At 46.1% G+C, this 23,956-nt stretch overlaps 1 protein-coding gene and 1 long non-coding RNA gene across 2 annotated transcripts; one reads left to right on the forward strand and one right to left on the reverse strand.

Moving 5' to 3' along the window:
* Nucleotides 1–1,816: 1,816 nt before the first annotated feature.
* SIAH2 (siah E3 ubiquitin protein ligase 2) lies at nt 1,817–19,314 on the forward strand. Its single transcript, XM_032345548.1, has 2 exons — nt 1,817–2,257; nt 17,749–19,314. Exons 1-2 carry the CDS (start codon nt 1,841–1,843, stop codon nt 18,304–18,306), a joined length of 975 nt encoding a protein of 324 aa, XP_032201439.1. The 5' UTR covers nt 1,817–1,840; the 3' UTR covers nt 18,307–19,314.
* Nucleotides 7,901–17,687, reverse strand: LOC116592034. The gene is made up of 3 exons (XR_004286271.1): nt 17,600–17,687; nt 9,622–9,841; nt 7,901–8,439 (listed from the first exon to the last, which is right to left on the reverse strand). It is a non-coding gene; the product is annotated as an uncharacterized LOC116592034 (long non-coding RNA).
* Nucleotides 19,315–23,956: the final 4,642 nt, after the last annotated feature.

Genomic DNA, 23,956 nt, shown 5'->3' on the forward strand with positions numbered 1-23,956 from the left:
CTCACAGCCCAAACAATGGCTGGCACATAATAAATGTTCAGGAAACATTTACTGAATGATTGAATGACATAATGTCTATTAATTTTTTTCAAGACTTAAGATCAAATTTCACCAATTCTATGCATGTAGTCCTTCTGGATGCCTAAGATTAAAGTTTAGTTCTCCTGTTTATTTAAGTTTATTTCTCTCTAACAGCCTATTTCTTACATGATTTTATTCATTAAATATTCACTAATAATATATTTTTAAAAATACCTGACATTGAAGAAGTGCTTAGGATAGGCCAAGTTTTTGGCATGTTTCAAACTTATTTAATCCTCACCGTCCCATTTATAAGGTAGGTGCTATTTTTATTCCACTTTTACAGATGAGGAAACTGAACCGCAGAGACATTAAAGACCTTGCGCAAAGCCACACAGATGGCAAAGGCAGGGTACCGTTCTTCACCCAGTCCTGACTTTTGTTCCTTAGCATTGTCTGTCCAACAACGAGATATCGGATTCCCATCTAGGTAGCACCTTTCCCCAATTCCAGCGTCAGTGGTTCATCTTAGGCACAACAGCCATTAGACTGGGCGCATACAGTATACATTAAATTAACGCGTGGTTCTCTCTGGAGTATCATGTACCATCTCTAGGGCTTCCGCCGCGCCTACACCTTGTCTTGGACTTCCACGGGATTTCAAAGACGAGGACGCACCGCGTTGTATTGGAGGGTTATCCAGCCTTCCTAAAGCCTCAAGACCCAACCCACCTTTCTGGCACTCCGCGTGACCTCGAACTCTCCTTTTAACCAACGCTTGCCATGATCTCTGTCCCTAATCTGCTATCAAGTCAGAGGCGCTCAAATCAGCATCGCCAGGTCCGCCGGTAAATCAAAGAGTTTACCTCCTCCCTCCCCACCACCTCCCCGCCCCCCGCACCCAGGGACCAAGACTAAGGAGTGGTCCAAGCCCACCCTTAACAGCCCAGCACTAGGTCCCGTGCCCGCTGCCGACCCAACCCGAGCCCCTCTCCCTGCTCCCGCCCAAGGCTTCGCGTGCTGACCCAGCGCTCTAGACTCTGCCCGGCCGGCCGCGGCGGCACTCCTCCCCTCGCGTGAGGGTGACTCAACCCGGGGAAAGAGAAACCTCACGGTTTTTTCCGACCTGTCCAGGGGCCCCGCGTCCCGCCCCGCCCACTACCCAAGCCCCCGCCCGCCTGAAGTTGTCCTTCTGGTTTGCGCCGGGGGAAACGCCGGCGTGGCTCCCCGGGGTGTGGCCAGAGGACTTCGGCGACGCCTTGCCAAAGGGCGGCCCCCTCCTCAACCCGGAAGGCAGACCCCCGCGCGGCCGCGGCGAGCCGGGCATGCTCACTGGCGCGGGCCGGGCCCGCAGCCTGGGCTGGAGAGGCCGGCGCTAGGCAGCCCGCTGCGCTGCCAGCTGGACTCGGGCGGAGCCGGCGCCACAGCGCAGGGTGGCTCTGCCGGTCCCCGCGCGCCTGAGCGGCCGCACACGTGTCCAGGCGTCACGTCCGCGCGCGCCCCCGGGGCTTGCGTCAGCTGCCGCTCCAGAAGCTGGTGGGCCGGGGTTCTGCGCACCGCTCGGGTTCGGGGCCCGCGACGCCGCCGGGAGGAGGAGTCTGGGGGCGCGGAGGGGTGTTCGGAACGTCGGGGGCCGCGGGGATCGTCTGCGCAGCCCAGCCCCCGGCCTGCCCCGCGCCGGCCGTCTCCGCTGCTCGGTTCCGGGCTGGGCGCGGTGGCGTTGCCTCAGAGCCTGCCGCCCGCGGGGCGTGCTCCGCCTTGACCCCGGCGGCCCCGCGGCAGGCAGGCGCCCGCAGTTCCATGGTTGGTTCGGAGCGCGATGAGCCGCCCGTCCTCCACCGGCCCCAGCGCTAACAAACCCTGCAGCAAGCAGCCGCCGCCGCAGCCCCAGCACGCTCCGTCCCCGGCTGCGCCCCCGGCCGCCGCCACCATCTCGGCTGCGGGCCCCGGCTCGTCCGCGGTGCCCGCCGCGGCGGCGGTAATCTCGGGCCCCGGCGGCGGCGGCGGGGCCGGCCCGGTGTCCCCGCAGCACCACGAGCTGACCTCGCTCTTCGAGTGCCCGGTCTGCTTTGACTATGTCCTGCCCCCCATCCTGCAGTGCCAGGCCGGGCACCTGGTATGTAACCAATGCCGCCAGAAGTTGAGCTGCTGCCCGACGTGCAGGGGCGCCCTGACGCCCAGCATCAGGAACTTGGCTATGGAGAAGGTGGCCTCGGCGGTCCTGTTTCCCTGCAAGGTAAGCCCAGGTGCCACCCGCGCACCTCCTCCGGGCGAGCTCCCGGAACTCCCGTGTCCTCCAGCCCACTCACAGGAGCTGAGAGGCAGGTGGCATATCTCTCCTATTTAAAAAAAAAAAAAAATGTTTACACTTGTCCACCCTCCCCCATGCCCACCTGTCCACTTAGGGAGTAACTCTGAGCTGACAGTTGTCTGAGCGCTGACCCCGGACTAATTGGCACGCGATCGCTTTAGAACACATCACAGCTCTCGCCGCCGGGTGCCTGCGTACCCTGCAGAAGTGTGCTTGGTGTGCTCGGTAGGGCTAGGCTGCACCAGTCAAACTTGGACCGGGAAGCTGACTCTGGGGGATTGAGGAGGGAAGAACTGGGCCAGCTGTACGCATCCTTCACCAGCGCTCGGCTTGGAAGGATTGGTACTGGAGTCCTGCGCCCTCCGCGCGCGCCTGACACGTGGGAGCCTTCAGGAGTGTAGCTAAAAAAAGGGCGCCTACAGCTTGTTTTCTTCCAGCAACAAGAAAACCCTGCAAGCCACGCCTTTCCCTCTCCTAGCCTTCCAAGGACTGGGGAGATATGAATTTGTACTAAGTGGGGGTGAAAACAAGAGTTGAGCAGGAATTTAACTGGAAGGACACGCGAGAACTGTTACCATTCTTCCAAGGCCACGACTTTATTTAGTTTAAAAAGTTATAAGTGCTCTTGCAAAAAAATGCAAACCACTAAGTCTTCGGGAAAGTCAAGGAAAAGACCCAAGACCTCTCACCCCCTTTCCCACCATTGTTAGGTTTACTGTGTATCTATAGATTTTTTTCTAGCCATATTTAAATACATTTTCACAGCTGAATATAAAATCGTGGATTCAGTGTGCGTCAAAAAGGTTCATACACACACACAGTAGATTGAAATTCTCCAGAAATAACCTGGGCAAATTGCTGTTTTAAAGCCATATTATCACACATATTTTTCTATGTCCGAAACCTAGCTCTTCCTCAGTGTATTTTAAATGACTGCATAGTTTTTCATTGTGTGATCATATTTTAGCATCTGTTTACTTATATCTACCACTTAAAAATCTTTCGGAGTAGTTTCAGAGACATACCTCTCTATTATACCTCATTATAATTTAGCGCTGGACCCTAACGTTCATTTTCTAAACTTAGAAATGGAAATAATGTCATTAATACTTTTGAGTTGTTTTTCTTTTTTCTTTGTAAAAGAAACTGTTCTGCCTCTTGGGCCATCTGAGCTGTCTTGCATTTCTCCTTGGTGCTGCTTATTTTTATAGGGCAAGAGCTTATTTTTAAATTAAAATTAGTCCACCAGAGAATTGAAGCTGGGAACTGAAGTCAGTAAAATGAGTGATTTAATTTGGTCTGTGCCCTGCCACAAATCCAGTTTAAAATAGCATATTCAAATAAAGGTTTGAATCTGTTTGGGTTATGGGTTTTCAGTTATCCTTAATAAATTAACTCTGCTTTCAGCCACTTCTTCTGTAATGCTAACTAATTTACCCAGACCAGTAGTTGTTTCTCATGAAATCTGGATAAAATATTTCTATAAATTTTTAGGGTCATGAAGAAGGTGGCAGCCTAGTGATCAAGAGAAGATTTGGTGATAGTTGACATATCAGTTGGCATTGGATGTTTGAGATGTATCTTGAGAGCGGTCAGGGGTGCCCCACTGGATTTCTGGGGAGCTGTCTTTTCCACTCACTTTTTCCTAGACCTTCAGTGACTAATAGAAGAAATGGCTTTAGGTGAATTACGGTTCACAAATGAACATTTGGTATTAGTCGGTATTCCATAATTTATTTTTAAAAAGCAATCTCATAAAAGCGTTTTGTTGCTCCCAGGAGGAAGGGAAGGAAACAGTTGTGCTATATAAAATGTGGTTTCACTTTCGGGGTCTAGGATTATGGTTCCCATTGAAGCATGTTTTCTCCTAAGGTGTCATACGCTAGTGAGGCCCTTCTCGAAGAACAGTTCTCTCGGGAATCAGAGGTACTCAGTGTTTCTGACCATGTCAGTGACTCTCCTTGAGTCCCTATTCCATATGAATGCAGTTGGGGAAAGCCATCACTTTGCAAGCTGAAATTAAACAGGGTCAGCCACTCCCCTACAGGCCAGGGGCCAAGTTTAGAAAGTGATCTTAGAGTTACTTCTGTATGTTAGATTTATGACGCTGGAGAATGCTTCCCTCAACTTTGGTTGATCAGTCATTCGAATTATTAACAGGACCACTCAGCCAGTTAGATCTGATAAACTACAGCAAGCACCAAAGATATGTCAGTTCAGGAGGGCTAAGGGAAATGGGGAATGGTAAGACCTGTGTTAGACTTCAACAAATAGGTCTGTGTAGCTAGCTAGCCCTTGGCTTGTGCTTGCTCCTGGTAATCGTAGGGACTGCCCTGTCACTATGCCTACTCTCAGAATCTCTCTCACGTGGGCTGCCTCATGTGAGAAAAACAATGTTGGATGAAGTACCAGAGCCCAGGTCTCAAGAGGAGCGTGGTGCTGCCATTGTTTGCCTGGGAGACTGCTTGTCCAGGGCCTTGATTTCCTCACCTATAAATAAAGGGACTGAACTGCTTGATGTCTAAGGACCCGTAGCTTCTAGAATACCATGGAAACAAGGGAGGCTATATGGAATGGTTACTGGGTGGCTTCTGTGTGCCATCTACTTTGCAAGGGTCTTCGTTTATTAGTTTGCCTTTCCATTCTCCTGGTGAAGAAAGAAATGCCTGTAGAGAGATTATGTGACTTGTCAAGATCAGTAGGCCAGGTCATGAGCCCACGTCCCAGAGGCACGCATCCTATGTGCTACGTAGCGATTTTGCATCTGAGCTTTTATTCCAGGGCTCCACGTTGTAGCTTACGGTTGACACCACTCACGAAAGAAACCATCCAATTGGATGAATTTGCCAGCTCTGATGAGAGAATCCCAATGAGACAGCACACATGTTCGCTACAAACTTCACCGGCAGGAATTTCATAAGGCATGCATGATGGGAAGGCCAGGGGAAATAGCCTACAAACCTGATATGGGGGACATGTCATCCCAACTCTGGACTGTCCATGCTTCAGTTGGCCCCAAAATGGATTTGTTGCCAAATAGGTTCCTTGTTGAAGTATGGGGCCACTTAATTAAAGGCTAGACTGTTGCCAACATCTTTGATAGACAGCATCACATGCATTATTAGCTCAAGTCTCCTTTTAAGAAAAGGATCTCTATCAGAGTAGGGCTCTCTTCCACTTGTGATATTTTTAGGCCATTCTATGGCTTGCTGTACACCTGAGAAGTTTTGACATCCTGTTCCCATATCTCAAACCCACCATCTCTCAGCAGAGCGTGGGCGTAGGGGGAGAAGTGAAGGGTGACACATCTGTGCCCCCACTCAACAGTTTATTTTATTTTAATATCAGCCAAGTATTTCTCTCCACAACTGTGGGTAATGCTAAACCACTCCAGCCCACTTACACTATGATACGTTTTTCTCTCCTTTTTTTTTTTTTTTTTTGGTTTGTTTTCTCTAAATGTTTCCAGTAGCACATCTCCAAATAATTACTGAACTGGAAAGCCTCAGCCAGACAAGTCTTCCCTGTGTTTGGGTCATGACAGCGTTGTTTTTATTCCTTAAAATAAAAAGTCAAGTCAGATAACCCAGTGGAAAGTCCAAGCCTCCTCAGTGTGGACAAACCTAAAGGTCAGCAGGGGCAGGTGATGCGAGGGAGAGAGGTTCCTGACACATGTCCCCAGAGTTCAGGAGACCTCAAGGAGCAGCAGAGACGGGAGCCAGGGAATACACCTCTAAAGAGGACCAGGGAGGCGAAGGGAGGATGCAGCCTGCCAGACCTTTGGGTTTTTTCAAGAAAAGCCAGAAATCTGAATTTTTTTTTTTTTTAAAGATTTTATTTATTTATTTGACAGAGAGAAATCACAAGTAGTCGGAGAGGCAGGCAGAGAGAGAGAGAGAGGGAAGCAGGCTCCCTGCTGAGCAGAGAGCCCGATGCGGGACTCGATCCCAGGACCCTGAGATCATGACCTGAGCCGAAGGCAGCGGCTTAACCCACTGAGCCACCCAGGCGCCCCCAGAAATCTGAATTTTTAAAATGTGGATCACTCCATTTTCTTAAGATTGGCCAAATTCATATTTAAAGCCAGAACTTGCAAGCCAAACCCACCACGTCTGCAAACCAAATCCTGCCTGCCAGTGTGCGACCTCTGATCTGGTTCCCTCTCTGAAAGCATTCACTGAGCCTGGAAGTTCTCATTTTACTCTTGCCATATGTGAGCTTTGGAATTCTGAGAGGTCCCAACTGTAGGTGATTTTATAGCTTATTTTCATCTCTATTTTGCCAAGAGAATATTCTAATCTGGGGCCCTGGGAAACCTGAACTATTGTCCTCGTGACTAGATTTTTGACTTTGAACAGGTGAGTTTTCGTTGGACCTGAGTGTCTTTAAGAGAAATAGCTAGACTAAATCATTATATCAAGAATGTTTTGGGGCACCTGGGTGGCTCAGTTGGTCAAGATTCTGCCTTTAGCTCAGGTCTTGATCTCGGGGTCCTGGGATCAAGGACCATGCCGGGCTCCCTGCTCAGCGGGGAGTCTGCTTCTCCCTCTCCCTCCATCCCTCCCCACCTCCCATGTGCACACTCACTTTCTCTCTGCTCGCCCTCCTACTCTCTCAAATAAAATCTTTAAAACAAAATTTTTAAAATCTTTTTGTGCGCTAAAATTTCAGAATCTAGTAAACTGTTCCAGGGAAAAGAGTGCTAGGCAAGAACTGGGTCCCCATCCTTGTTTGGTTTGACCTCGGTCCAGGCACATACTTTCCTGAGCTTGTCTGTTCATCATTTAAAAAGAGTGGAGGTAATACCTAGCTGATGGGTGCTTCGAGATCAGATTAGAGCTGGGAAGTCTTTGCTTCACCATTTCAAATGGAAGGTGGGTGGTAGAGGGTGGTTGCTAGGTGATGGGTGATCAGTCACCTAGAAGTCTGAGAGGATACCAGAACCGTTTCAGAGACTTTTCCTTCATCTAAAAATTTCCCCTAGGACAAAAATCATTGACTTTGAGTATTGTCCCTGTGGTCTTCACCACTGTGTGGAGCTGGACAGGCTTACTGATGAAAGCAAGTGCTAGCAAGCACCGCAGTCCACATACACTGATGGTGAGGCACAAGATTTTCAAGAACACAATTGACAGAAATTTTCAGTGTAAAATTAAGAACAGAAGCACTAGGGGCACCTGGGTGGCTCAGTGGGTTAAAGCCTCTGCCTTCGGCTCAGGTCATGGTCCCAGGGTCCTGGGATCAAGCCCCACATCGGGCTCTCTGCTCAGTGGGGAGCCTGCTTCCTCCTCTCTCTCTCTCTCTCTCTGCCTGCCTCTCTGCCTACTTGTGATCTCTATCAAATAAATAAATAAATAAATCTTAAAAAAAAAAAGAGTATAAACTTCTGAGTTAGATGTATCAGTCCATTTAAAAAAAAAAAAAAAGAGCAGAAGCACTAGAGCACTTGGGTGGCTCAGTTGGCTCAGCATCTGCCTTCAGCTCAGGTCATGATCCCAGCATCCTGAGATCGAGTCCCACATGGGGCTCTTTGCTTAACAGGGAGTCTGCTTCTCCCTCTGTGCTCTCTCTCAAATAAATAAATAAAATCTTCAAAAAAAAAAAAAAGCAAGAATAGAAGGACTAGAATGCTATGTCAGAGCACTGACATTTAATACTAATTCTTTGTATAATTGGCAGCCACTTTTCACAGGTTGTCACCTCCTACAGCTAGGAGTCAATCATTGTTACTTGAAGTTTATACGACCAGAAAGGGGAAAACTAAAAGGTACAGCAGGTGTGGCCTATAAAATGCCCATCCTGAGATTAGATTTGATTCTGCTGTTCTGTGTTCGATCCCTTTATTGAAGCTCCATGCAAACTGCTGTACGCATATAACCACAGTAAGTCTTCCCTATAACATGTCTGAAGAGCCAGACCCGTGCACCTGACAGAATGTGCGAACAGTGGCATTTCTCATTCAAACTCCTAAGGTCCCCACTCCTCGAAAGAGGTGCACATTTGCTAAAGCAAATGCCCGGCCTTCGGGGGGCATTGTGTATTGCTGGCAGGTTGTGCAGGACGTGATCATACATGGGGCATTAGCATGTGACAACACTCTGCACGCCCTGGAAAAGAAAATAAGAAAACAGAAGTTTCCCTGATTAAATGTATCTTTATATTAAACCTGAGAGTGTACTTTCAAAGGCTTAGGAGAGATACTGAAAATTCACTAGCAGAATTTCATCAGCTTTACCCCAGATGCTCCATTAGTTTTTTTAAAAATTGAGAAAAAGTTCTCCTTTTCAGTTTCTGCAGTGATTTTTAGACTGTATGGTGTCTGTGAGGAAAAGGTTACCCACCCCCAGTTTTCAACCACAGACACTGTAGATGGATGAAAGATACACCTGTGTTAAATGTGTCAGCTTCGGCCCTATTTTAAGACTTTGAATCAACAAGTTAGTATCTATGGGTCATTCCTTCACAAGGCCACCTCTTCCTCTAGCACTTTGGAGGGAGGCCCTATTTGAGCCTCCTTGTCTGGATCCCTGCTCCAGCCCTGCACCAGGAGTTTGGGGACCTTTCCAAACCTCAGTGGGTCCTTGGTAAATGGGGTAAAATTTGGTTGCTGTGAGGATCCAGCATGGTAATAATTCATGCAAAGAGCCTAGCACAGCCCAGCACAGAAGAAACACTACATGAATGTGCACATTTAGAAGCCAGCAGAAATCGAATGGCAAATGTCTGAGGTCAGGCCCAGGCATAGACTTGAAAAAGAAAAAAAAGAATCTGTTTTCTCCCACTGATTCCCCCACTGAGCTGCTCTTCCCTCCTCCCAATCATGTAGGTTTTCATATAGCTGAATACATTGGCCCTGGCATTGGTTTTACAGGGACAAGACTCACTTTTTTCATTTCTTTAATACTTCTATGCTTTTAGAAGAGAAAGTCTGCACTATGAAGGAAAAGCAACAGTTTGCTCATGAATGAGGAAGGGATGGAAGATCCTGATGGGGTCATGTAGGGAGACTGGTGGAGCCGCTTATGCAGAATGTTGTTTACCTTGTCTGAACTAGGTATACGATCTCGTTTGTTTCCTAATTACTTTGTCAAGGAAACAGGACGCAGTATCCTCTTGGAGAGATATGCCTGAAGTCATGTAGTCTGTCCATGACTATACATGGAGTTTCTGGGGACAGAAACTCCAGAACTGCCCCTTCTATAAAAAAGCTCTCTGCAGCATGGGGTTTGTCAGGGTTCCGTGGGGCAGAAGGAGGAATTTTTTGAGCCCAAGATCTGAATTAGAATTACCTTCTCTGGATGAAAGTTAGTGAAGTTAGATGTCAGTATTTTCTTAGTCTCGCCACTTTGTGAGGGTCCTGGTACCGAGTGACACTGTCTTCTCATATTAGTATCCACGGAAGCTTTACGGCCTCACTGGCTGAGAATTCGTTGCACCACCTCATAGTGGAGGTAAGGAGTCTGCCCTTTGGGTTAGTGAAGATCCGCCAAAGTTCTTAGAGGAAGGATGCTAGACAGATGCAGGGTTAGCATCACAATTAAGGCAAAAGAAGAGAGTTCACTTTCTCCTGCTGCCTAGATCTGAACTTGGTAAGAGTCCAGGGATGAGCTGTTGACAGTTCTGAGGACCCAAGGACCCTGGGATCATGACCTGAGCTGAAGGCAGAGGCTTAACCCACTGAGCCACCCAGGCCTTCTGCTCTAACTGTATTCTACCAGTGGTTGTAAACTCATTTTAGGCAAGAGGAATATAGAGCCATCTGAATGACAACAGTATCATTGTTTGTCCATTTATGTGAGGTTCCAGAAAAGCTTCAAACACGCCCACCCCAAATAGTTTTTGTAAATAAAATATGTGAAAAGCATTTATCAAAACTAATGAACCCACAGTGACTGAAGTCTGAAACATTTCTCTTCCTATGATCTCAAAGTCTATTAAATTTTTAAAAATTCTAAGTTCCACAGTAAGACTTTTAATTAAAGTAAAATTAACACATGCAGTGGAGAATAGTCATCTTCTGCAGGTAAATCTAATATTTATCCATTTACCTATGCATCAGGTGGGTGGGAAACAGGCAACAAATCAGTAGATCAATAAACAAAATGAGTAGACCCATAAGTTAATGAGAAAATAACATGGGATTATCTCCACTGATATTTTGAGGGCAGATTAATGCACTTTTAGTCACGAAGGAGCTAGTTTGAGTTGCTAGAAGTCCTTTTTAAAAGGACTTTTTAAAGTCCTTTTTAAAAGTGGTAAAGTCTAAGTTTAAACTCTGGTTAAAATGTAAGTTTCATCATGATTTGGTTCTATATGAGACTTAACCCATAACTCCCATTCAAACAAGTCTCAAGAGTGGAGGATAAGAGACCTCCACCAATAGTCCCCTAGTTATCTGCTGATCAGACATAGTAAGTTATACCACCAGGATAACATCCTTCTAGCTGAACTCATACAACTCCCATTCCATCTATGGGTTCACCTCCGCTGTAGTAATAGAGGTTTACCTGTGTGAGCAAAAGGGGACATGGGTAGCTTCATTCCTGGAGCCTCTTTCTGACACGTCTGGAGTAAAACACAGGAGTTTCCTGTGGACCACTAAGTGTGGTGGAGAATGAAACTGCAGTGGCTGGGGTGGGGGAAATACACACACACACACACATATGTAAATATATAAATATTTAAATATACAAATATATTCATGTGTGTGCGTGTGTGTGTATTTATTTATTTATTTATTTCCCCCAGGCCCACAGATTTGTGAGGTGCCCATAAACTCAAAGGATCAGAGGAGCAATGGAGAAAGCTTGTCTTCCATGGGGGGCAGGGAAGTCAGGAAGTTTGATTATTATAACAATGATGTCTCCTTCATTGAAAAATTTTACTGGTTCACTACAATGAGTTCCAAGAGCTTCAAGTAAAAGAAGAATGATTGGTTTCCTTCTGCTGACCTGTAGATACACACTTAAAAGTATATTTTCTTAAAAAAAAAATAACAGTATTTCAAAACTTAATTCATTGAATGGACTCTGCCAAAAGAATCTCTATGCCATAAAGGATAAATATGCCAACTTAGCCTTTGAATTCCTTTTTTTTTTTTTTTTTGACAGAGAGTTAGAGAACACAAGTAGGGAGAAGAAGAGGGAGAGGTAGAAGTGGGCTCTCCACTGAGCAGGGAGCCCAATGCAAGGCTCGATCCCAGGACCCAGGATCATGACCTGAGCCAAAGGCAGACGTTTAAATGACTGAGCCACCCAGGCACCCCATAGTCTCTGAATTCTTGAATATGTTTTTATTTTTACATGATTTCAAATTTCCACAAGTCATAATAATACAAAATTATTCTTATATACGCTTTATCCACATTCACCAGTTGTTTCCTTTTTGCCCCATTTGCTTTATCATTTTGGGTGCTCTCTATTCATACATTTATTTAGCCATTTCAGTGCAAGATGCAGGCGTCCTGCCCCTTTACCCCTAAGTACTGCACTGTTTTTTCCTAAAAACAAGGATGTCTTCTTGTATAATTACGGTCCAGTTATCAAAACCAGGAAATGTGGGGCGCCTGGGTGGCTCAGTGGGTTAAAGCCTCTGCCTTCGGCTCAGGTCATGGTCTCAGGGTCCTGGGATTGAGCCCCGCATCGGGCTCTCTGCTCAGCAGGGAGCCTGCTTCCCTTCCTCTCTCTCTCTGCTTGACTCTCTGCCTACTTGTGATCTCTGTCTGTCAAATAAATAAATAAAATCTTAAAAAAAAAAAAAAAAAACAGGAAATGTGACATGTGGTAGATACTAGTATCGAATCCACAGTCCATATTCAGACTTCCAGTTGGTGCCCCAATAACACCCTTTGCAGCAGTTTTGGTTTCCCGGTCTGGGGTCCTGCATCACATTCAGCCGTATGTGTGCCTTTTGTGATCATTACAGCTCATGAGAGGGACAGAGAAGCACAGTTTGCTTGTGGTTACCCTCAGACAAGATCATTGCTTGCATTTAATTCAAAAGTTTATGAGCATCAACAACAGAATATTGAGTGTGCTTTGTTTTTCCTGAGACTGTCCTTTGAGGCGCCGGCAGAAACTTTGCTAATAAATTTCAGTTTCCTAGGAGGGGTGAGCAGGCGGAGGCAGGGCGGTTACCCCATGGTCCCCGAGCAGGGACTGCCTCTGCCCAGAGCTCAGGGCACCTCCATTGTAGTAGACTCTTGGTTGTTGAAGCTCCGGAAATCGTTCTTGCATTGCACAGACTCACATTTAATTAAACCAGTCACAAGATCCGTGACCTTCACTAGCGCCCCCGCTAAGCAAGGTTACTCTGTTGATCTACTCATTCCATAAACAAATACAATGTGACTGTGTTTATTAGGTAAATAACAGGTGTCTAGTGTTTGTTCTCCAACGTACCTCATCACATTCCTGTGTAAACGGGTTTCTGTGCCAAAAAAGGAAAAACCCTCCTTAAATTCAACTGAAATACAACCTTCATACCCCATGCCCAGGAAAAGAATTGGTACTATTCACCGTTTTCTACAAAGACTTAAAAAGGAGGCACCAGGTCACACATTGCCCTCTGTGGCAAAACATGTTTGCACAAGACTTTTGAGCCACTGCCACCTGAAGAGTTTCTAAAGAGAAGCCCGAACTTTTATTTCAACATTTGTTTCTCATTCTGCTGGGTCATCTTCCCCCTCCCTCCCTCCATCTTCTTGAGCTTTGGGCTTCTGTGCCTGGTTTTGTCTCTGGCCCTCCTCCCCTGAAAGAGGTTTACTTAAAGTGAATTCCCTCCTCACCCCACCCTCAGGGGAAAGGAGCAGCTGTTCCCCTGTGGAGAAATCTCATTTATAGCTGTGGACATGCTCCCAGGACACACAGGCAGCCCAGGTGCCTTGTCTCAGGAAGAAAGTGCAGGAAGAGCCAAGCAGCTCCAAGAAAGTGGCATCCTTTGAGCCCTCCCTGTGTAGTGGGCCAAAGGCCCCAGCCAGTGTGTGGAAAGTGAAACCTCAGCTCTTTCTTGCCAGGTACCAGGGAAGCCGGGAGGGCCTGATTACTGGTTACTTACTTGGGAGGCACTACTCCTCCTTCCTTAGGGAGAGGCGCTCTGCTCTCGGGGCTGTCTTTCTCCTTGCAACCCAGGGAAGAAATCAGTATCAGAATCTGCTTCCAGAAGCAGTTCATCCGTGGACCCTGGGTTTTGTGTGGGGTAAGTTAGGGACTGGAGCTCAAGGCAGATGTGAATTCTTTCTTTTACTTCCAAATACTGATTCTTTGACATCTCAGCGATCATATACCACAAAAGAGCATTCGAGGAAGAGCGGGGCATGCAGGGCTCTGCCCGCAATGTGGTGGTGAATGGCCCCTTGCCGGGATGAGTCAGTCAGTCTGTAAAACGGGTAGAACTAGCACCCTAGCCTACCTCCACAGTTTGCAAACCACCAAGTTCTAGTCGTGTGTCTCAGCTGGTGTCCCTGAGCCTTCCTGCGGAGCACCGCTGGGCGGGGCAGTGACCAGCTGGACCTGCTTACTGGTGTGGGCCCCTCCTCCCAGCTGTCACTGTGGCTGCCCAGCCAGGTTTTGTCATCCATCAAAATCAACCCCAGACTGCTTTGCCCTTCCCCAGACATTTGGCCATGCCTGTGACATTTCTGCTTGTCACAATGGGGGAGGGGAGGAGTGCTACTTGCCTCCAATGGATAGAGGCCAGGGATGCTGCTAAACATCCTACAGTGCAAACACAGCCCCCGCCACAAAGGATTATCTGGTCTAAAACATCAGTACAGCCATTCCCTGACTTTGAATGTTCACTTAACATCACTTGACGTTGCTTTTACAGAGGACCTGTTTGTGTTAACCCAAAGAAATCCAAAGAGGATTTTCACTGTTACCAAAAAGGAAAAAAAAAAAAAAAAAAAAAAAAACAGAAAGGGAAAATAGTGCTCAGCATTTCTTTTGCAGTGCACATCCTGAGCAGCAGGAGTGGCCTCGCCAAGCTCCTTTCCTGGGACCTACACTCAGCATCTCAGCATCAAGATTCTATAGCTTTGAACTGCATCTGTGAGCATCTGTGCTTTATCTCAATTGATTTTGTGCATCTGTTAGCAAGATGTATCCTAAAGTATCAGAAAAGCCCAAGAGGGGTTATTTTCTGGGACTAGGAATGCTTGAAAATTTTTCCATATAAGTTAATGGTAGTTGCTTCTTTGCCTTATGCCATTTGTCTTCCAAAGGGTTTCATGGGAGCACTATACTTTCATATAACGGGAAAACCCTGTAGTGCTACTGTAGAGAAATCCAGAAAATAAACTGAATTGTCAAGTCCCCGAAGGAATCTGGACCTGTCTTCTCATTTAGGTTTTATCCCCACTCTTTGCTCCGCTCACCCCATGCTAGAACCAAATGGAACTGCTCCATCCACCGTCCACTTTGCCCACAGTGAAGCTTTCCTTCTCTACTCTTCATCCCATCCCCACTTGGAGATCACCTGTCACCTTCTTTCGTCTGGTGGTCCTTCGCCCTTCGTGTACCTGTTTGTACTTCCAATATTTTTGGGTTGTTTGTTGGTGCTCAGCGGTATGGCCCTTTTCAACAGGAACCACCACGAGGGCACAATCTGCAGCTGATTCCCTCTGTGTGCTCTAGGACAGAGGTTGGCAGACCTTAGAAACCCTGGGCACCTGTCAGGAAAACCCAAGCCAGGCATCAGGGTAATCTGGGTGTGCTGCTCAGAGGCACCTAGATGGTTCTGCAGTATCAGGGAATTCACGGACCCCCAATCCTCCCTCTGATCCCTGGATGAGAGCCCCTATTCCAGAACAAGACTGAGACAGTAACAAGGATGCAGTGTGGTGTAAAAGTGTGTGTATCTAGTGCACGTGTGAGTGCATGCCTATTTAAAGTGTAGATCTTCTCATTTTAGAGATCTTCTCTTACCCAGTGGCAGTGCCATAAAAGTGGCACCGGTGGTCGTGAAGACACACCTTCACCATGATGGAAAAGAGAAGGAATAGATTGGCTTTAAAGTTCAACTTGTTTAGAAAAAGCAGAGTAAGCTCCTCACACTTTAAAAATATGTTTATTTAAGTTAATAGAGGCTGTAGCAGGACCTTTTTTTGGTAAGGTCATTGTCCACACAAATGCTCAGTAATGCCTTTTCTATTTATGTCGCTTGGGGCAGATTCCCTGTTCTCTATATTTGGGTCGAAGGAAGAGTGTGTGGCTTGTAAGTCAAACCAAATAATTCAGAATATAAATAAATATTCCTACCTGAGCTCCACAAGAAAAAGTTCTAAAATAATCATTGGACGATAAATATTTGTTGTACATCTGGGTCCGTGAAGGGGGAGCGGTTTGGGGGCTTTGGGTCAGGGAAGAGATGCGGGTGGTACTTTTCTGTACGCTCTTTGCCAGAGTTCATTGCGTTCCGGGAGTTTTCTGTGGGCAGCTGTGGTAAACAGCCCATCCTGAAACTTCTTCAGATCCAGAGATCAGGGGCTTATTTCACCAGAGAATGTGCCGGGCTCTGAGCTAATTCTTGCTATTTTTATTGCATGGAATATGTGTGTCTAAAGTGGGCACAGATGCCTCGCCCATCACTCACAGAAGAACATCAGAAGGTTGTGTATTTCTAGCCACACTCTAGATTTAAAACACAGGTAACAGGGATTGGGGTGTTTTAGGGCCTTCCTGTTAGGAACACCAAGGAGAAACATAAATGAATAAATAAAGTTGTTTCTCCTTCTGATGGTAAAGTTTTTTATACCTGTGCTTTTAAAATCAGTCCGTGGTTCAGGTTCAGGAAGGTGAATAAGCGTTCCCTAGGGGCAAAGTCCGTGACAGAGAACTACCTCTGCCAATGTCTACTACAGGTGGATATAATCCACTTGAGGTTGAGGTGCAGGGGAAGAGCCAGCTGCATTTCTTTCTGGAAGCCACCCCCTTCTTTCTTTCTTTCTCCATAAGAATGGAGCCAGCCTTCTCAGCTTCCTCTCAGTGACTGTAGCTTAGGGTCCTGTATGGAGAAGATACTGGGTGCCTGCTTGTTGCTAAATAAACTCATCTGCAAAAGTCAGAATTTGACCGACTTTAAAGTTTATAAGGGGTTTATTCCCTTGGCAGGGTAGAGACAACCAAAAACAGATGTGAGGCTTTGTTTCTTAGACACGGGACCCAGCCCTGCCCTCGTTTGCTGTCTTCCTGTCTCAGGAAGGGGTGGGAGGAGCCCAGGGAGGTAACCCAGACAGTTCACCTGCCACTGTGTGCTCCGACTCCTAGTTTCACCCAAAAAAGGTGATTCAGCTCTTCTAATTCTTTGTAAGACAACAGCGTGGTTTTCTGGACAAGTGTCTACTTGTGGGCCGATTCCCCATATGGTATCTAGGAATTAACACTGTCATTCTTGTGAGGGTTGGGAGTAGGAGTCTAATTCCTTTCGGTGTGGTCCTTTCCCAAGATAGGTGTGATTTATTCATCAGGAATGTCATCTCAACAAGGGAGAAAAAGGTTTCGTCCCTACCCTATTATGGCAGCATTGAGGGACTGACTGTATCAAAATCCCTGCCTGGGAGCCTACCCTGGGACCCACTTCAGTTCTCCTGCCCCCCAGGCCTGTCATGAGGGCCGACATACATGGTCATGAAGATGCGTGCTGGGACATGAGGAAGCGGTCTGGGCCCTTCTCATTTTAACCTCCACTGGCTGGGACCAAACTAACCAACGGGGTCCCAAGTTAGTACCCAAAAGTATGTCTAAAGCCCCTTGGGATTGGGGTATTAAAAGGTGAAGAAAGTGAAGTAATGTTTCTAGCAATGGGAAGGGGGTCCAGCCCTTTTCTACCCTGGCTGGTCTCTCCAACAGGCAAGAGCAGAGACCTGAAGGGCAGCCTTCCCACAGCCTTCCTGCCAGTCACCGATCTGAGCTAGGAAGAAGGGGCAGGGGACAACCAAGAGGAGCTATACTGCTTTCCTAATTATCTTCAGGTGAAAACCAGTCTAGAGGCAGTATATCCCTTGCCCATCCATTTGCCTAAGCCATTGTAAATTGTACAAAATTCTTTAAATTCACAGAAAAAATGAGGCAGGCCAGGTTTTCTAGAGCTGGCTCAGCAGTCGTATTGGAGATGTTAATAGTAAGAGAGCTTCACGTTTCCGACGTTACGTTTGAACGTTTTCAACGATGCTGTCATGGCTTGCAGTCCGCTCCTGGTTAAGAAAATTCCCCTGATTTTATGGATTGGCGGTCCTGATGACCAATAATAATGGAGACTCTTTAGTCTTACCTGGTGAACTCCCCTCCAGCAAGCGGAGTTGGAATGAGGCTAGAGTCGAAGCCCCCGAAAGCCAGGTGGGTGACCCCCTGTCCGAGGTCATCCCCCGTAGGAGTTTGGTGCAGGCGCAGTGGCTCACGCGTCTCTTTCCCTTCTTGCAGTACGCCACCACGGGCTGCTCCCTGACCCTGCACCACACGGAGAAGCCAGAACACGAAGACATCTGTGAATACCGTCCCTACTCCTGCCCTTGCCCCGGAGCCTCTTGCAAGTGGCAGGGATCCCTGGAAGCCGTGATGTCCCATCTCATGCACGCCCACAAAAGCATCACCACCCTGCAGGGAGAAGACATCGTCTTCCTGGCCACGGACATTAACCTGCCGGGGGCCGTCGACTGGGTGATGATGCAGTCGTGCTTTGGCCACCACTTCATGCTGGTGCTGGAGAAGCAGGAGAAGTACGAGGGCCACCAGCAGTTCTTCGCCATCGTGCTGCTCATCGGCACCCGCAAGCAAGCCGAGAACTTTGCCTACAGACTGGAACTGAACGGGAACCGGCGGAGACTGACCTGGGAGGCCACGCCCCGGTCCATCCATGACGGTGTGGCCGCGGCCATCATGAACAGCGACTGCCTTGTTTTTGACACAGCCATAGCACATCTGTTTGCGGATAATGGCAACCTTGGAATCAATGTGACCATTTCTACGTGTTGTCCGTGAGGCGCTGGAATTATCTGGGCACAGTGCTCTATGGGGAATAAAGGTTTTTACAGGTGTTCTATTCACTGTGTCCTCAGGGATCAAGACCCTCAGTTACCCCATGTTCTGTTTGAACAAGCAGCTTCTCATCTGGCATTAGTCCAGCAGAGTTCATTAAACAGGAATGAATGGGGTTGGCCTGTTAGTCATTTGGAGTCTGTTCTGTGATCTAAAATCAACTTTATTATTACATTTTATTTACTTCCTGAACAGCACTTGACCGGTGGCTCAGGGCTCCAGAAGACCAGGACGTTAGGAATGGGAGGCTCCTTTCTGCCTGGCTCCCTCTCTTGGTCCCTCCACGTTGACAAAAGCACAGTGACTGTCAATAGATTCCTTAACTTTTACCTTGTTTTTAGCGGGGGTAGGAATTGTTTAAATGCATTTTAAGCAGTGTTTCTCAAACGGGATGGCAAACCAATAGGCACAGAATCACCTGTAGTGCTCATCTTAAACATGCAGATCTGGGGAGCCTGTGAATTTAACCATCTCATCAGGTGATTCTGTTCGACAATAAAGTTTGAGAATTACTGGGTTAAATTGTGGAAAGGGTCCAGATTTTAAAGGTGCTTTACGATTGCCCTCTACTGATACTGTTTGTCTATTTCATGCCCCCACCACCTACCATGCCCAGATTAGAACCAGAACTGCAGATCCCCAGGAACACACTCCTGAGATTTGGTCACTCTCTTGTATTTGGGGTGAATTGCCTAGGAAAGTGAATCGTATGGCCACTGATAGGTGTCACATAATTAGTTTTTGCTCATCACTAGTACAGATGACCTGTTTACATGTGGCTTGCCTCAGAGGCCGTCCTTGACTGTAGATGGTGGGAAAGACTAGATCAGTAGAGTTGGAAATGCTTTATCACCAGTGTCATATGCTTGCTATTTAAAGGTATGTGTTGGATTGTTGTTGTTTTTTGCCACATTCACTTTAGTTTTTTAATAAATATTTTCCAAAAATGAATATCGTGCTGCTTTTTCCCTATTGAATAATGTTTACTTATTGGATGCCTGTCATGTGCAGGTGTATGAAACCTTGGCCTTGGACTCTCACTATTTCCACATGAAGAAACCGTCATTTGTCTAAGGTCCTGATGCAGGTCTGTGTTAGATCTGGGGTCCACACTCACTTCCCTGAACCACGCACTGTCCTTGGTGTTACTGGTCTCTTCCTTGGAGATCTTCTTTCAAGTGCTAGCACTAATGGAAGAAGAGTATTTCCCCTGTGTTACAGAATCAGAAGGAAGAGTCATGGCTAGAGCTATTATACGGAGTCCGGGGTTTGACCCAAGGTGACCCACTCTCACCGTCCCAACCCCAAACTCTCAAAGGAATTCAGAATATAGTCCCATGTGCCTGGTGGGGATAGAAGAGTGCTTAGCTGAGGAGCCCAGTGACATAGACTAGCCCCCTAAGAAGGGATGGCTTTAGAGTTGTTATTTTTTAGGTGAGATGCAGTGTTGAGATTTTATCCAGGATACAGTGCAGGCAATTAAGGAAGATTCTAAAAAGTTTCACTATACACAGGCCATAGACATTTCTTTCGCAAGAATTTTTGCCACAAACACTTTCATTGCATAACTAATTGGCCATAAGGCAATTTTGCCATAAAAGACAAAAACCACAAAAAATAAAAGTTGGACACTCATTAAAAAGGACATAATGAAACATAAAAAATAACAAAATTAAAAAGACTCTTGTGGAATACAAAATATTTTAAGAGAGTGTGCCAGCGGGATGCAGGGGGACAGAGGGGCAGAAGGAGAGGTAAAGAGAGAGAGAGAGAATCTTAAGCAGGCTCCATGCCCAGAATGGAGCCCAACATGGGGTTTGGTCTCACAACCCTGAGATCATGAACTGAGCTGAAATCAGGAGTCAGTTGTTTGACTGACTAAGCCACCCAGGCACCCCAGAATACAAAATATTTTAATGCATTTAAAATGTGTGTACATTCACCATAATACTGTACAGATAACCAATCTTCCTTGGTGGATTATACCTAATCACTGGTCTTCGAGTCTTTCCTTCATAGTATTATACTTCTTTTTGCTTGTTGTTCCTTGTTCAGCATCGTCTTTTTTCTTTTTTTGCTAAAATTTCTTCCTTCATTAAGAAAGGTAGCAGCTTCCCGGGACGCCTGGGTGGCTCAGTTGGTTGGACGACTGCCTTCGGCTCAGGTCATGATCCCGGAGTCCCGGGATCGAGTCCCGCATTGGGCTCCCAGCTCCATGGGGAGTCTGCTTCTCCCTCTGACCTTCTCCTAGCTCATGCTCTCTCTCACTGTCTCTCTCTCAAATAAATAAATAAAATCTTTAAAAAAAAAAAGAAAGGTAGCAGCTTCCCAATACTAGGGTTCATATTTGTTATGGAGCTTTGTATCATGTTGTGAAAAACTCCAGGCTGCTGTTTGTTCTTGGCATGTTCATTGCTAGACCTTCTAAAGTTGTATGGAAACGTGGAAGAAATGCTAAAAGTATAATGCACTGTAACTGAGCTTTGTTATCAATGTAACTGAAGGGCTGTCATTTTCTGGTATAGAATGTAATCTGGCTTTACACTCATTTCACACTTCCCATAAATTTTATCACCATACTTTCGGTTAAGTCAATCTACGTACTTATTTCAACCCACTATTTCAAGACCAACACATCTATGTGTCCCTGTATAGACCATTATGAGGGCTAGCTAAGATTTGTAACATACAAAAATGGGAACTCTGTCAATGAAGAAGTGAAACAGACAACTAGTTTCAATGTATTAACTCTGCCAAAGGCAATTGATTCATCAATGAAGAAATGAAACCAGTTATTTAATCTGTTACAGCAAAATTGCCTTATGGACAATTAGCTACACAGCAAAAATGCTTGTGGCAAAGCTGTCTGTGGCAAAGACGTTTATGGCGAAAAGACCAGACATGGTTAAAAATTGCTAAAATAACTTCTCTTCTAAGCTATTCTTCAAATAAAGGTGAAAAATAGTGCCATGAGCAAAAGAAGGTGCTTATAACGAGTTCGTAAATGAATGAGAACTATAGCTCTTGTCATCAAGGAAGTCACACGCAAGGCAGGACAAAGGGGGTACTATGGAGGTGAGACTAGGATCCAGGAGCAGGTGCACTTAGATTCTCAGAGCCAGAATGGGTCCTGGTGTGCACACAGCACCCAGGCAACGTGTTTTGTGCATAAACCAGCCTAGCTTGTCATCACTACTTCACATCCCTAGCCAAGTGCTCTTGTTCTGTGTGATGGGGGAAAATCGGGTCCAGCTGGTCAACAAGGTACTGAAGGTAAAGAAAGCTGTAATCAAAAGCCCATGAAAAAGGAGATCATGGAATCAGGTTATTCCTAAAGCATAAACTCTTATCTTTTCAGCCCCAGGAAGTAAAGTAATGGGCCAGCAGCCATATAGCGCCTTAGTGGCAGCGCTGATTCTAGAATTCACACTCCCAGTTCAAATGTGTTTCCAGAACGCAACAAATGAAAGTAAAGTTGTAGGCAACAAAACTCTGAACTTTTACTTTCCAGAGTTATTTAGCTCCCTTTAGTCTCTATCACTGGAAATCTGTAAGCTTAACTTTTACTCTCTGGCTTTTTTAAAACTAAGCATTTTCAGCCCTCAAACAAACAAAAATCCCCAGGTTATTCCCTGTTTTAAGAGGAAGTGAAAACAGCAAAACAGATTATGTAAATTAAAACACCGTTTTATGTAGTTCTGGTTGCGAAGGCAATTTAAAACACAGTGACAGGCATTTGTCAAAACTCATCATATGGCCCACTTATGTACTATATTGTTTTTAAAAAGCAAACAATTTCTTTCCCTTTCCTGTCCTAGTTCTATATTCTAATTTGATAGAAATCAGGCTGATCAAGCAAGATGGTAGATTCAACCCATGTCTTCCAATGCCTGAGCCATTCTAAAGAAAAAAGATGCTCAAAATTCTTTGGGAAAAGATGTCCACAGTTGTTCATTCTGGGACTCAGAAACCTGAGTGTATGTTATGTTTGTATTTGTATTATTCTATATTCTATACTTTCAAAAAAATTTTTTTAACCAACCTTGAGATCAGGCATTTTCAGCCTTTCTGTGAGCAGGCGTAGGTCTTGGTTTCCCTGATCCCTTAACACTTAGGGGATTAAGAGGGTGATGTGCCCACAGTGAACTATCCAGTGCACATGATGACAAATTTCACAGGAGAGGTCACTGAGGGTTCAATCATCAAGTAGGACCTGGAACTACCCGCAGATTCAGACGGAAGGCTGAGTGTCTCTGTCTCAGCAGCAGAGTCATGCAACTTCCCTACAACACGGTCCAAGGAAATTTTTGCCTGTACCTAACTTCAGGTCTGGGGTCTTGCCAAGTATCAGCAATGTGACCTGAGGTTGGTCAGTTGACCTCTCTGATGCCACGTTTCCTAACTTGCAACATTTGAAGGTTTGTTTTCTAAATGCTTCTACGATAATATTAATTCCTGTGAGACAATTGAGCTATTTAAAGTTGAGGTGTGTAAATCATGCCAACCAGGTTTTATATGAGGTGATTCTGGGATAATTGTGACCCAGTATGTGTCAGTCGGTGTTAGCTGGTGACTCATGCTCCAGCTGCCTCTCAGATTCCCACGGTCTAGAGCTAGGCACGATACCTGGGAATAAAACCATTTTTGCTTTTTAGTTCTGTCTTGAGACTCTGGTGGCCTTAACCTTTCCTGACTCATGCAGCCTGTGCTTGAAGTATGATTATAATTCCACTGACCTGTGCTGGCCCGAAAGAAAGACTTCTTAAAGAATAGGAAATCTAACTCTCTGTATTGTTAAACCTGCTTCAGCTACTAAGTTGAAGCATAACATTTTGGATTTGTAAACGCTTTTAATTTATATTGGAGTCTCCAAATGACAGAGCAAGGGAGAATGTTAGACCCTGTTGATACCAACACCTGCTCTCACCACCACTATTTTACAGGAGAAGGAAGGAAGCAAGGAAGGAAGGGGAAGAAAAGAAAGGAGGGAGGGGGAGGGAAGGAGAAAGAGAAAGAGAGAGAGAGGGAAGGGGAGGGGAGGGGAGGGGACGGAAGGGGGAAGGAGGGGAGGGGAGGAGAGAAAAGGGAGGAAGAAGATGTACAGAAGGAAAGTCACACATGTTAGAATTTTTCATGATGACAACATGGTATCTTTTATATTGAGCAAAAGGGGGAAAACTATAGAACTATTGGAACTACAAGCTAACATTTTACAATAATTAATACAAATTAAGGGTATTTGCTCCGAATCTTGATGCCACCCAGGCCCGGACAGTTGTAAGAGCTCCCCACTGCTTGTCCTCCGTCTTGTCCTGCTCCAATCATTCTACACATGGACACTCAGAGGCTCTTTGTAAATGAGAGTCGGTGGTGTCACAAGCCCTAGTTTCTTCCAGAGTGCCCTGTTCTTCTCCTTCATAGCACTTTCCACAGTTACAATTGTATATTTTATTTGCTTAGTGTCTGCCTCCCCTCCACAAACTCCAGGGTGACAGAGACTGACTTTTTTTTTGCCCATCCCCGTATCCCTGGGTACCTGGCCCACCACGGGTATCTGACAGAATAAATCCCTACCGATGTTAGTCTGCTGACA

Source organism: Mustela erminea, chromosome 1, assembly GCF_009829155.1.
Source record: "Mustela erminea isolate mMusErm1 chromosome 1, mMusErm1.Pri, whole genome shotgun sequence".
Taxonomy (NCBI): Eukaryota; Metazoa; Chordata; class Mammalia; order Carnivora; family Mustelidae; genus Mustela; species Mustela erminea.

What these genes read in the sequence shown, in the direction of transcription:
- SIAH2 (XM_032345548.1), top strand. Translation starts at nt 1,841, where the DNA reads ATGAGCCGCCCGTCCTCCACCGGCCCCAGCGCTAACAAACCCTGCAGC. An exon ending in CGGTCCTGTTTCCCTGCAAG is followed by an intron (nt 2,258 to 17,748) that starts GTAAGCCCAGGT and finishes CCCTTCTTGCAG; the next exon opens with TACGCCACCACGGGCTGCTC.